Source organism: Meleagris gallopavo, chromosome 16 (assembly GCF_000146605.3).
Source record: "Meleagris gallopavo isolate NT-WF06-2002-E0010 breed Aviagen turkey brand Nicholas breeding stock chromosome 16, Turkey_5.1, whole genome shotgun sequence".
In the NCBI taxonomy this organism is placed as follows: Eukaryota; Metazoa; Chordata; class Aves; order Galliformes; family Phasianidae; genus Meleagris; species Meleagris gallopavo.
Window position 1 is genome coordinate 9847942 of NC_015026.2, and position 14127 is coordinate 9862068.

General features: G+C 41.5%; 1 protein-coding gene across 1 annotated transcript in view; it reads left to right on the plus strand.

The window, feature by feature from the left end:
• LOC100551119 (protein sidekick-1) overlaps nt 1-11651 on the plus strand; it is a 112903-nt gene extending 101252 nt beyond the window's left edge. The window contains exons 17-20 of the mRNA XM_019620835.2: nt 554-746; nt 3826-3924; nt 8636-8827; nt 10616-11651. Of these exons, the coding sequence (XP_019476380.1) occupies nt 554-746; nt 3826-3924; nt 8636-8827; nt 10616-10749 (618 nt within the window). The 3' untranslated portion in view covers nt 10750-11651. The remainder of the gene's footprint in view (nt 1-553; nt 747-3825; nt 3925-8635; nt 8828-10615) is intronic.
• The last annotated feature ends 2476 nt before the right edge of the window (nt 11652-14127 follow it).

Consider the following 14127-nt stretch of genomic DNA (forward strand, 5'->3'; position numbering starts at 1 on the left):
CCAAAACTTTTTTGCAGCTGTCCCCACATCATCAGGCACTTAAACATTATTTGCCTCTTAGCAATGCTGGTCTATGGGATGCTGAAGGCTATGGGAGGGGAAGGAGGATTTCTCCCCCCAGTGGGATCTTTCAAGGAACCCCGTGTTGAGATGAAGCTTTTATCTCAGAGTAGCACTGAAGTTCCCTTTCTTACTGCATCTTTCTTTCAGCAGCAGGGATTGTCCAGCTCAGAGGGACACAAAAGACTCATTCCATACAAACAGGCAATTGCAATAATTTTGGCCTTGTTCAGTAGCAGAAATTGAGAGCTGTAATACCTCTATAGTATCGATATGTCCCCTATTGCTAGTAAGCATTACACACATCCCTCCAGTTATCATGGTAACAGTGTTCTGTCCATCTGTTCAGCGTCAGAGCTGACAATAGTTGAACAGCACTGCTTGTTTTTTACAATCAGATTAAGATGGTTTTGGCAGCCTAGCATGCTCTAGTTCTCTAGTTCTGAATGGACACATCTTCTAATGAGAGCTCATCCACGTTTACATTCTCCAGCTCCTCGCATGGCCAGTGGATGCTCCAGGGACTGTGACGGTGGTCACAATTGCTCCAGATTTCCACGGTGTTCACAGTGGCTGCATCACCAACCTGAAGAAGTACACCACTTACTACACATCAGTTCTGTGCTTCACCACCCCTGGCGATGGGCCACGCAGCGCTCCGCAGCTCCTGCGCACGCTGGAAGACAGTGAGTAGTCAGCACCGGTAGAGAATCTCAGTGCTCAGGTTTGGGTTGGTTGGAGAGAAAAGCAAGAATTGTGACATCTAGGTGCTTAAAATCAGGCCTCAAGTTGACAAAGCGGTGTGTAGTCTCTTGTCAAGTTAGTCTCCATCAGTCAATGACCTCAGCTGGTTGTCCGCGTGCATTCTTTTTGCTGCTGGGATGTGAAAGGCTGAAGCTGAAATCTCCATGGTGTGGTTCAGCTAACGCAATACATCGTTTGTCTGTGAACCCTTATGCTCTTAAATTCATGTTCAGGTATCCAGATAAATTTGGATTGATCTGAGGAATTGAGCACCAGGGCTTCCTGTGGAAATCAATGATTTATTTAAGTTTGTTTCCTTCTGCTATTCAGTATATTGAAAATGTTTATATCTATACTGTATTGCAAGTATTTGTATAAAGTAGAACAACCAGCATCGTGATGATTTAGTAGCTTCCGCTCTGCAAACTGAAGTCACATCCATGAAGTGAAATAAAAAAGCTAAATAGTTTTGCATATAGATTGTTTCCTGCATCAGAAATGTCTTGGCCTCTGTGGCTTCCTGGAACTGTTTGCTCAAGACATGTCTGTGGCTAATACATCCAGCATGTCTGTTCAGATGACAGCTGAGTTGCAGTGCCACTCATAGCTAGCTATGTGTCCACAGTGATCTTGGTTCTCGACAGGGTTTCTTCTCACAGAGCATCTCAAACACTGCTGCACATTTACAGATCCAAATAAGAATTAAAAAATGTCTGCCACAGCCATTAAGATATTGTTTTTAGAAATACTACTTCTCTTTAACAGGGATCTTTTAGGTTAGTCAGTGTTCCCTTAAAGAAAATTCTGATTAACAGCAGCATTCACAGAAGTGAGGCTCAGAGTGCTAATCCATTTTTTCATAAGAAATCTTGAAAGTTTATGAAGAAAATTAAGTACTTTCCTATGGATTTTGATTTTGTGGCTCACCTCCTCCATATGCCCCAGGAACAGATTCTAGACTGAAGGCTTTGCTTGTTAGAAGGTTGCACAGATAGCAGTGCAACCACCAGAAATCTTATGAGCTATTAATGTGAACTGATATGTTTTTAACTGGAGTCAAAGCAAAAGGCACGGAGGAAAGAAAAACATGTGTTAGGTTCTTATGTGTAGAATGAACATTTTGCTGTTTTCTTAAGGAAATGAGGCCCTTGGCAGTGTTAATATGTTGGTTGTCTGTCTCAGATCCATTTGTCTTTCTGCCTCCAAAAAGATTTTGATCCCGTGGCTAATTGCAGGAAGCCAAAGATGGGCGGCTCCTAAGATTTCATGGGAATTAAGCAGCTGGGAAGAGGAAAGAAACAATTAATATTTCTGCTAAGGGAGAAATGTGCCTTAGAAACTATGAAATTATGAGAAGGGCACAGTCAGACACAGGGAATATTTTGGGGAGATGCTGGAATCACGTACAATTTTAAACTCCAGAAATTTCCATCATGATACATGAAACGACAGAAAGTCAAACCGGTTGTATATTTGTTGTATATGCAGACTTGTGCTGCACAGAGCTTCTGCACTAGAGATGAGCAACATTTTTTGATTCTGAGTCCTTCAGAAATGTTTTAGTGATGACTGAGAACTTCAGTGTAGCATGGTGTAATGCATCTTTGTGGAGGACTCGTTGAATCTAACTAGTTCCAGGATTTATGTGGTGGGTAAAAAGGTTTGAAAGGACTGTCATTCATGGTCTCAGGTGATCATTTTCTGTGTGTCTGTAAAGCCAAGTTGGGCAATCCTTTAAAAAACAGCGCAAGTAAATCTGTTTGCTGATGAACTGTAGGTCAAATAAAATGTGACATCCAGTCAGAAGCGATGCGTCCTGGCTTGGTGTAACTTGCACCTGCTTTTCATTATGGCATTAAAACTGGAACGCGATGGCAGGAGCTAATTGGAGTAAAGCTTTGTGAGTATGTGGCTTGCATGTGTGCAGATATGTGTTCCTGAATAGTGCATAATTGCTGTGCTCTCGTTGGGTATTCCCGAGATCGCTACCAGATCAGCACTTTTCTGTACTGCTTTGACTACTACACATCGCAGAATGGATTTGGAAATTTTCCTCCCTAGGATTGCAGAATTGCAAATGTGGTCACAGCCGACCTACTGGCAGGCTTCTTTCTTTATCGTAGCTGGAGGGGAATGAGAAACTGGACTAAAGCACAGAGGAAACAAAATATGAAATTGCAGACGAGAAATTGCCAACTGATGTCAGCGGAGCTGGAGGATACTCAGGCAGGGATCCAATGACAGAAGCAGAGCGAATATAAAGTGAACAAAAACTCCTTTTTCCAGTACATCGATTGAAGACAGAACAGCAGTTGGATCAAAAATCAGTCAGGATGTCTTCCTTGAAGATCAAAATTGAGGGAGGATGGCATATTCTTGACAGTCATTCCATTTTATGCTCTTTCATTGCACACTAGGGAGCTGAAATTTTTAAGAGCTCTTGAGCTACATCATAAAAATCCTTTAAAAGTTTCACACACTTGTATTCATTTTGCAGAAGATAGTTGCCATTATGCTGGACATTTTTAGAGATGTTTTGAGAAACTCTGTCCAAGTTTTGAGGCTGCCCTTGCTCTGACCTTCGCCTGCTGAAGGCTCTGTGCAGGCAAAGGGAGCACAGCCCCAAGGAAGCTGCACAGAGCAGCACGGGTACCCACACGCTGTCGAGGGGAAACAACAAACGCAATCACTTCCAACATTGCCAGCTTGATTGTTCTAATTAGATTAGATCAAGAAGAAAGACAGAGAACACATTGCATGCAGGTCCCCCGCTGCTGCTCTCTTCAGTTCTCTGCGCAGTTGGGATGATGACTAGATAAAATAATTTATGTGATGGTAGCCAGAGTGCTTCTTAACACCTTCCATCCTCCCCTCTCCCCTGCAGCTCTCACTGATGTTTCCAGCAGGCTTCCCTTGGTCCCAGCTCCATGTTGCAGTCCTCCAGCCCTAACCTTGCCACATGAATCACATCAGATGTAAGTGGGCTTCTCATGTTAACAGATTTCCTTTTCTGATTGCCAGAGCCGGGAGCTGTGGGACACCTGAGTTTCACTGAGATTCTGGACACGTCTCTCAAGGTCAGCTGGCAAGAACCTGTAGAGAAAAATGGCATCATTACAGGCAAGTATCAGCTGCTACTTTTTTTTTTTACTTTTTTTTTTCTTTCCTCCAGTGTGTGGGGTAGAATGTATCACTGCAATGAGAAAATGTTTGCATAATAGAACATTTAGGGAGAACTGGTTGCTGCAAGTACTGGTTTCCTGGTTCATCTTTTGGGTAATTGAAATGTCAGCTAGGGCACATTATAGAAAGTACGGGTCCAATTACTGGCAGCTCATGATTGTGGTCACTGAAAAGGCAGTCTTTATTAGAAATCAGCTCCCCATGGAGTTGATGGTCTTGTTAAATCTTCTGTGACCTCCACCTCTGCCACTTTAAAGTCTGAAACTTTGTGAGTTGGGATTTCCTAGGTTGAATTTACAGCTGCAAAATCTGAATTGGCATTGCTAAGATTTGCAATCAAGACCAACCCTGAAATCAGCAGTATCCTTCATCTGTGATCAAGTGGCCTGGCTGCGGACTGCAGGACAGAAAATTTGCATTCATTACTTAATTCTGTATAAACCATCACAGCAGTTCAGAATTCTTGTTTCTTTGATGAGCTGGCCATCTGACTGCTCCCTGCTATTTATCTATTTTTTCCATGCCAAAGTAGATGTAACATCAGCAACTTCATTATTTTTCATAAAGGCAGCTATTAATAGTGGAGAAAATCTCTAGCTGTTATCAAGAGAGGCAATGTTGCTTTCAAATGGAAAACTATTATTTCTGCACAGGATGGACATTCCATCTAACAAAGGATTTCAAGGTTGTGAATTGCAAGAAAACTCTCAGATTTTAAATGAGCTAAAATCATAGTTGAGAAGGGATCGCTTTGCATGGATCCAAATGTTCTGTTTTGACAGCATTGACATTTAGTTTTTAAATTAATAAATGTTTATATATATTTTTTTTAAGTAAATGGCTTTGGGGATTACAAAGAAAAGAAAAGCAAACAGACTCTTCGGCCCCTCCGCATTGTACCAGCCCAATTTCATGAAACATTTTCACTTTAGCAGAGCTGGTTATTTGGATCGGACTTGCTTCTGTTCATGTTTATTCTGTGAATCTCTAAGGCACTGTTTATATATGTTACTTCCATGATGTTTACATTATCCGTGAGTTTTTTATGCACATATTCTTATGCCTTATAGCTCAGTAGCCTTCCTGAAATATACATTGATGTAAGTGGTTCAGGATCAAAAACTAATAACTTCTGAAAGCAGAGCAGTATTGATTCAGTGAGGATGTCCAAAGCCTTCAAGCCCGAGTGCTTAAATTTAGGTACCTAAATCCAAATCTAGTTATCTAAGCTGTACGGTGCAATATTCATCCATGCAAAGCTGCAGTTAGCAGCACTCTTAGTGCTGCAGAACTGTGCTCCTAGAAATGATCCGCAACCAGAATGGGTTGAAACTTGGTGGAGCAAAATGATGGTCTGCGTTATACTTGTGGCAAGGAGAAGGAGCTCAAGAAGAGTTCACAAAGAAATGCTGATGTAAAAAAAACTGGCAAGGTTTATACGGAAAGAGAAATGTCCTTAATGTCACAAACTACATTTAGACTGGAAAAGCAGCAGAAGTGTTCATGGCCCTGAGCACCTCAGGGGGTTGCAGAGGGCCACGTGGAGTTCTGAGAGCTTTTCCTCTTCATTTCTGCTCATTGCAACCTTTACAGGCACTTCTTGTTGCGTGCAGCAGCGCTGGGAGGAGGAGCGCACAGAGGAGGGGGCTGGCAGCCACCATGCTCTGGGAAATTGCCCATTACTCTTGCTGTAAATTTCAGTATCTTCCCCTTTCCCTCAGCAAACCCTGATTTATGAGGACCTGGATGCAGACGGACAGTTTGTGATTGGGTGTACTGCTCACTGGTAGAAAATTTACTCCAGATCAACGAAAAATTATTTCTGAAACTCCTCCGGCCATTAGTTTCTGTTAGGCAGCGTTTTATGGCTTTGATGGGTGCGATGGCACAGTGCAGGGCAGCTCCATGGCACCGTGCTGCTCCTGGTGTGTGGGCACCAAGGGAAGCACTGGGCTCCCCGTGCACACGGCTGGCAGAACAGAGAGCACGTTGCTACCAACCACATGTCCCAAAGTTCTGCCCATCTGTCAGTCATCGTGGCTTAAATGCTACTTGGGGGGATGCTCAGTGTTGTTCCTTTCCTTCAGCGTTGTTTCATCTGTTTTAGTTATGCATGATTACATCTGGCTTTGTGTCAGCTCAGCATATATGTGTGTGTTTTCTGTTTTTATACAACTAGAATTTATCCATACTTCAGGACTGAAATATCCGCAGTAAATGCTGCCTCTTTGTCTTTTCTCCAATTTGCATATGAGCTGAAAAATATTTCCCAGCAAACATTTTTTCAGCAAATAAATACATAGAGACTATGTGCCTAATGGGCAGGAAAGCTGGGGCTCATCCCTGCAGTCACAGGAGAGAAAACAAAATGTTCAAAGAGTAATCACCAACATTTGATGTATATGCAAAGTTCATTGAGATGGGAGGGAAGATGTCTCAATCATTCGTGACTGCCTTGTGTGCAGTGCAGGAAACTTCTTGCTGCTTGTAAGCAACAAATGGATGGGGAGAGCATGAGAAGTCCCGTGCTCATTGCTTATTCTGTTTCTTTCTTTGAAAGATGCATTCTGTTTTATTCTAGGGTGGTTCCCCTTGATTCCCTCTGATGGTCCTTGTGCAGGGTTCAACACAGACAACACATAAAGTCAACAGAGTCCACAGATTTGTCAAAATCTTCATGCACGTTATAATCTTGCCATACTACACACATTCTGATCACTGCAAATGATTCTCAAGCTAAGGGCATCAAGTCATTCTAGTGTCTCTGAGATACTGGTTAATTACTGACTTAATTGAATCCAATTTAACAGGTGGGACGTTTCAGACACTTGCTTAAAGCTTGCTCCAGGTGAGCTTTCAGGAGTTTTCGTCCTTCCCCCAGGTAGCGTGTTGTCAGACAGGTGGTTGCAGTGTAGCTCAAATGGTTGAAGTATCACCTCTCTGCTGTTTATCACTGCCCTTTCACCTGAAACATAATTAATGACGATGCGAATAGTCTGAGTCCATTTTCATACAAATATGTTAATGTGAAATTCTGTCAGTGATGGCAGCTAGCACCCGAGGGAGGATAACATCTCACACCTTTCAAACTCTCTCACAAATGAGCGTCTTACCATGCTTGTAGTTCATGAGATGATGCTTCCCTGTTGATCAAAACCATAAGGTATTTTGCTATTTTAATGTATTAACCAGCTTAGGTTTAAAATAATAAATAAATAAATAAATAAATAAAAGCCAACAACCCCAACTGGTTTAAATTCCCCATCTTATCTGATGGGAACAGGAACCCAGTGGGGAGTTTCTCTATCCAGCTTGCCTGGTGCATGGTTCTCTCAGTGGGGTTCCTTTCTGTTAGCCCTTTTCATTCACTTCCATTTCACAGGCATTCAAGAGCTATGGGTATTTTTTTCCTTTTTTCCCCTGAGTCAAATCACAAAGAAAGCTGCAATCAAGCAAACTTTTCAGACACACTCTCTGGAGACTGGTGCAGCAAGGTTCAAGTGGGTTCAACTGAGAATAAAGTGGGACTACTGGGCAGGAGGAGGACAAGCAGATTCGGAGATAAAATTGAGCAAATCAGACAGTAGAAAGTTTCAAAAGTTCTTGGAAGGCAAATGGTTATAAAAGTGATAAAAAGAAATGAGTTTTGGAGCCCGGTTATGATATAAGAATAATGTGGGGGTCAGGTGAGTTCAGTCCTGGACAATAGATTGGCTATGCTACGGTTTTGAAAGAAAGGATAATGATTCACCCTGCTAAAGGATTTGTGTGAGGAACAAGCAGTGGGGAGTAGGGGTTTTTCTGGTTCCTAGAGGAATCCCACCATGTTTCTTCATGATCATCATTGTTAGGTTTGTAAGTATTTTCAGATACACAGCAGCGAAGGTGGCTTCAGCCTGGAAAAGAAGTGGCCCTACTCAGTGTATATAGATTTTTAATGAGGTGTTCTAGATGGTGAGAAAATGTTTTATTTTCCAGTGTTTCTTCCTATTCATTGTGCAGAGTTCACAGAATGAAAGTCTGCCTTTCTGTGAGATTATCCTCGGGTTTCCTAATCATTGCACAGCAAGCACTGCACATTCATAGAAAAACGGAGAGACTCCATTGCGACTCCATGCCCCATGTGTAATCTGATGGGCAGTGCTTATCAGAAATAACAGTATTACAAAATACTTAGTTATTTAAGTCAATGTTTATTTTAACTTTTCTTTTTTTTTTCCTGTTGATAAAAGGTTTCCATCATCACAGAATCATAGGATCATAGAATCATAGAGGCGCTCATTTTGGAGGAGACCTTAAAGATCATCAAGTCCAACCACAACCTAACCATACTACTTTAACAGCCCTCCTCTAAATCATGTCCCTGAGCACCACATCCAAATTGTTTTTAAACACATCTAGGGATGGTGACCCGACCACTTCCCTGGGGAGCCTATTCCAGGTTGGAAAAGACCACTAAGATGATCTAGTCCAACCATCCATAGTAATTACCATTCCATAACTGTCCAACCATAGCACCAGTGACACAAGCATGCCTTACAGAAGCATTCATTTGCCAGTCTCTGTGTTATTGCACAACAGTGCTTTAGGAGAAAAGCCAGACCCCACCACTGCCACAGCCCCTGACTGCTGTGTCATTGCTTTCCAGGCTACCAGCTCTCCTGGGAGGTGTATGGCAGGAACGAATCCCGGCTCACCCGCACGCTCACCAACACAACTCTGGAATACAAGATCACGGGGCTCTCATCTCTCACCACGTACACCATCGAGGTGGCAGCTGTGACTGCGAAAGGGAGCGGGTGGGTCACGTCCTCCACCATCTCATCTGGGGTGCCTCCAGGTTGGTGAAACTTCATGGAAGGGGTTAAAACGGGCTGATTTACATGCACACCAAGGGTCACAAGGGACTTTGATTCAGTTATAATAAATCTGGGTTTGTTTATGTAGCATCAGAAGTCTTTACCGCATAATTTAAAGCTAATTCTTAGAAGGCATTAAAACATTAAAATGAAGATTTGAAATTACCAGAAAGTTGGGTTTTGTGATAGAAGGGTTTTTTTTGTTTTTGTTTTTTTTAAAGTTGTAGAGATTGCAGAAGGAACAGACAAAGCAATAAAGTGGATAAAGTAAGGAAGCTCTTGATGTTTACAAAGTAACGTAAGGAGCAAGCCTGAATTAAATAAAAATTGGTGCTGTTGGGGAAAAGTAGAGTTTGGATGCTGTTAAATGAGAAAGGTTTTTCTATTTTAAGTAGTATAACTTATGTCACCTGTGAGAAGACATTTGCATAATGAAACTGAAATCTTATTTGCAACATTTGGCATCTGTGGCCTGAGAAAGATTTGGAAAGTAGTCCTCTGCTGCATTGTCTGAGTTTCCACTTGGGCCCCTGTGCATTATTTGATTTAGCATTTTGCATTTGGATTTTAAAACTCAGCACTCTCCTTCATCCTGTACACAAAGCAAACTAAAAAGCCATTTCAAACCTCCAACCAGCAGTTTCTGTTAATTTATAGGCTATACAAGTAGAACTTTCCAAAGTGGAGCAGTTAATGTACATCACTGATGGTAATCCATTTTTTCCCTTTTCTGGTGTTTTTGAACTTTTCTGTGTGTCTTGAAGTACGCTTGCCTTTCTTTCCCCTAATCACAGGTAATTGTGACAAGTTGCAGGCTGGATCAATGCCATGCTGCCTGTCGTTACCCAGATAACAGCATTATCCTGTTTGGTCAGAGTTGGTTTATCGATCATAGCTCCCACAGATGTGAAGTAAATATCAAGAAATATTGTGTATTCATGCATACTAAAAACTACATGCCAAAAATCTGCCCATTTTTGCCTGCTGCATTTGCACATAGTAAAACATTACAAATGATTACTGATTATTGTACTAATTTCCATTGCTTATGAATGCAGGTACTATTGGAAATTTATTCTGAACAATCTATATTTAATCCCTTTCCTGGGCTTGTTTTTGTTGATAATTCAGGCAGTATTAAAAATGTAAATTCCACTGTAAGCTTGACTGATGTGAGGCAACGATCTGATTGGAGCTACAGATTTTTCCCCATAGAAGGTCACCCTCTTTATTTACAGCAGAAATTTAAAAAGAAAAAAAAATCATTTTGCTTTATGCAGCCATCAGAAATGGCTTATAAAACCCATCTATTGTAGATCAATATGAGAAGCATAAAACCCTTCCACTACCCAAAAACCTGGGAGTCTTTTTCCATTGTTAATATATTAAAGCTGTATATACCGTCAGAAGTAAAATAATTACAATTCTAGACAAAAAGCAGTGCAGCAGAACTAGGTGCCTTGGGAAGTGCCTTCCCTCAGCCACCATGCTTTGTCTGTTAGTCCACCTCCCCAAAATTGTAGCTGCAGTTCTGTAGAGGGACTCTCTTCATTTTTGATCCTTAAAATGCAGTGCATGCTCAGAGCAGCAGAAATTGTAATGTTGCATTTAATACTTAGCCACAAAAAATCCCAACAATAAAACCAATGCTATTTGCTCTATAGTAATTGTTATAAAGGTATTTTCTACGCCGAAACGCTGCCATCCTGTGCTTCAGTGCTTTACACCAAGAACATTTCCACCTCTCATGTGTGTTTCTCTTTCTGCAGAACTTCCAGGTGCTCCATCCAACCTGGTGATCTCCAACATCAGCCCTCGCTCTGCCACACTTCAGTTCCGTCCAGGGTATGATGGCAAGACCTCCATCTGCAAGTGGATAGTGGAAGGCCAGGTATGGCCCTGACAGAGAGCTCTCATTGAGTCAAACAAGGATCATCACAAGCAACTCATTCACCAGAGTTTGGTCCATTTATTTTAGAAATGGTTTCAAACCTGAGTTTGTGTCCTGATAGGTTCATATTCAGACCAGGTGCCAACCTGAAATTATCTCATAGAACAGAAGTATAGGGAGAATTGCAGTGAACGGTTAAGATGCCATTGTTTGTGACACTGGGTGTATTTGTGCCATTTTGTAAGGGAATATCCTGAGGTTTTCTGTCCAGGCTTCTAGATTTGAATAGGCTGAATTCTCACCTTCCTCAGACTTAAATGATATTCCTCTTTCTGCTGCCATTATGCCTTGGAGGGCTTACATATTCCTCATTTGTTTTCCTGACAGATGAGCTTTGCTTCTTCCTTTCCACCCACAGATCTTTATAAATAATATAATCTGTTTTTAAGACCAAATGTTGGACTTTCTAAATCACCGTCACCACTTAGACATGTTGATACAATCACTTCACTTGATAACAAGACTGCTGTGAACAAGTTGGTACATTTTGTACAATTTACATACACATTATTGCATATTGCAGAATTAAACGCTGAAGTTTTATAACATGGTGGCTTGGCACACTTTGGGAATCATGTGTTGGAGCATTGCATTGGTATTGGTAGGAATTCAATTCTGTAATCGAGAATTACAAAAAGCCACTGAAATTAAATAAATTTGAGTGCTTTAAAATGTCAGTAATTATTGCCACAGTGTTCATCCACATCCTTGAAGAGCCGTCAGTACCAAAAGCAATTGGAGGGTTCTTGGTGTGCAGGCAGGGAAGAGAGGGGTGAGTGTTCACAGACACCTGTCAGCATCTTATGCACTGCTGGTAAAGTCAAGGGACTGATGGTTCTGGTAGATCCTGGATCTGCCAATGTTTGCTCCAACAGCCAAAATTACAGCAGAATCTGTCATGCTGAGTCTGAGCACTGTTCAGCTTTGGCACAGCAAGAAACATTATTCCAAATGGATTTAATACTTGGAAAAAAAAAATCTCGCTCACATGATTAACAAGAAATCTTTTCAGTTATGCAAAGAAATTGATGATTCCTTACTGATACAGTAAATCCTGTTTCCAGGATGACAGCTGCCTGTAATCCTTTGTTCACAGCCCCTTTCTGCCAGCATTTTATTCAAACTTTTCTACTCTCTGTGCAATCTCACAGCGCCTTTAGCCAGGCTAAACCAGGAGGTCAGGTTCTCCTGTCCCCTCTCTTCATCCACATCACTCCCAGCAAGACTTTCTTGCTCCTAGCTTCTCTATGCTGTCATACCTGGAGCTGCTGTAAGGCTTGACCCAGCCAAGAACAAATGGGTTTCAGACAGATCAAGTCTTTGTTCAGACAGTGTGCAATCAGAAGAGCCACACTGCAGGGCAGGAGATGAGAAGGTGGTGATGGGAGCAGGAGTGGAGGGCAGGAATGTCTCTATCCTGGCTTGGAGCTAAGCTGCCCTGGACCTGCCCCGCTGGGTTTTATGTCTACCTGTCCAAGATGTACAAACTTTCACAGAACAGTTATGCCATGATGAAGAGCTGTCCTGCATGTCAGTCCACGTCTCCCTCTGTACAGCTGGGTGGTAGTTTTGCATTGGACACCCCATTTATATTGTACCTACTCATTCATCTCTCCTGGGGCTTCACCCTTTCTCTAGACTTCTGTGTCCTCACAAGCGTGTTTTTCTTCCTTCTTCCTTTATGTAGCACAAGACTTTATTGATGAGGGCAGGTCTAGAAAATCTTCCAAGTGTTCCATTCTGAAGTCTGATACTTCATGAACAGTTTGAATGAAAATACAGCTGGGAATTCCAGTTTATGTGAAATTTTTTACATCTGGCCTTGGCTTCTGCTTTTTGTGCTGGGATGTAAATTGACGGGATCCACTGTGGAACTAATTCTCAATTATGTCAGTGAACATGAGAGGAGACTCAGGTCTTTAAGATGTTAGTGCTGGTAGATACTGAAATATCAAGCGTTGAAAATCCCATTTCTGTGTTTCTAGTAAAGCCACTTTCTGTACTTCTGAAAGGATTTCTTAAATCTTTTTTCAGCAGTTTCTCTTCTGTCGTCACATTTAGACTGAGAGGACTGGAGCAAACTGGATTTCCAAACCAAAAGCTGCAAAAAAGTACCAATGCCATTTAAAAAGTATTTCTAAAATTGCTTTTCCATTACATGCAGTATAATCTAAAGAGAAGAGAGTCGAATGTGATATAAAGGTTTTGCAGACACTTGTTCAGAAGGTCCAAAAGTAATGGTCTTGTGGCATTGACACTCAGACTACATGTTCATCCCCAAAGAGTTTCAGTAAATCCTCCCTATTACCAGCAATCATCCTGCACTCTCAGATTCAGAGTATATATTGCAGACATATTTTTCTGGCAATTTGCAATGACGAATGACTATGAATCCCTTAATATGGTTTCGTGTTTGCACCCTCTCTATGCTGCAGCAGATTCCGTTTATTTTGCTCTTATTTTTCTCGAGGTTTTGTTGGGAGAAGAACAGAAATGGCAGTGTCATGGCTATTCCTTGGTATGAGTATGGGCCACAACACAAGGCTTTCCATGGGCTGATGAGAGAAGCTGGGTTGACCTCTGTTGCACCTAATTTGTTTTCAGGTGATTAAAATTATTGTGCAGACAGCAGAAGATTTGCAGCACCTCTTCACAACTGGCATTCAGGTGTTGCACCGGTCAGAGAGCCATGAGTACATGGGCTTGCTTAGAGGATTTTCTTAACGCCTTTCTGCTATTTTAAGAGAGATTTTCTTATAATATTATCATGAGCAGCAGCAGAATTGGAAAAGGGAGTTTCAAAGTACAAAAGCCTTGACAGCATCCTCACTGTGTTCTCTTGTAAAGCTGTGAGTTGGGACAGACTTCGCTTTCGCCATGAATTTGTTGGGTTTTGTCAGTGACCCAGATAGGACTCATCCATTGTACGAGGTGATTCTCTTGGTGTCATTTTCTCTTCAGAGCTGGTAAATAAAGTGTCTGAAGCCCTGACAATATTATGACTTTGCCAATCTTTAAATCAAAAATGGGTGAATCGATTTAAGGATTTTGTGGGAAAAAATGGCACCCAGGCTGACATCCTGTGCACCAAATTTCTCCCAAAGTGATTTCAAATGCCTGAGTTATAGACCTCTATAATGAAAACTCTGACATATCTTGAACTATAGCAGAACACAGGGTACTTCTGTAACGCACAGAAACATCGTGTTTCCCTATCCTGCTGTTAGTGTTTAATAACTGTTCACAATTTTGGAAGCATTACTGTCTTAAAAGAAAAATTGCAGCAAATGATTTGACATTCCAAAGTTAATTTTTTTTTGTTGAAATTTT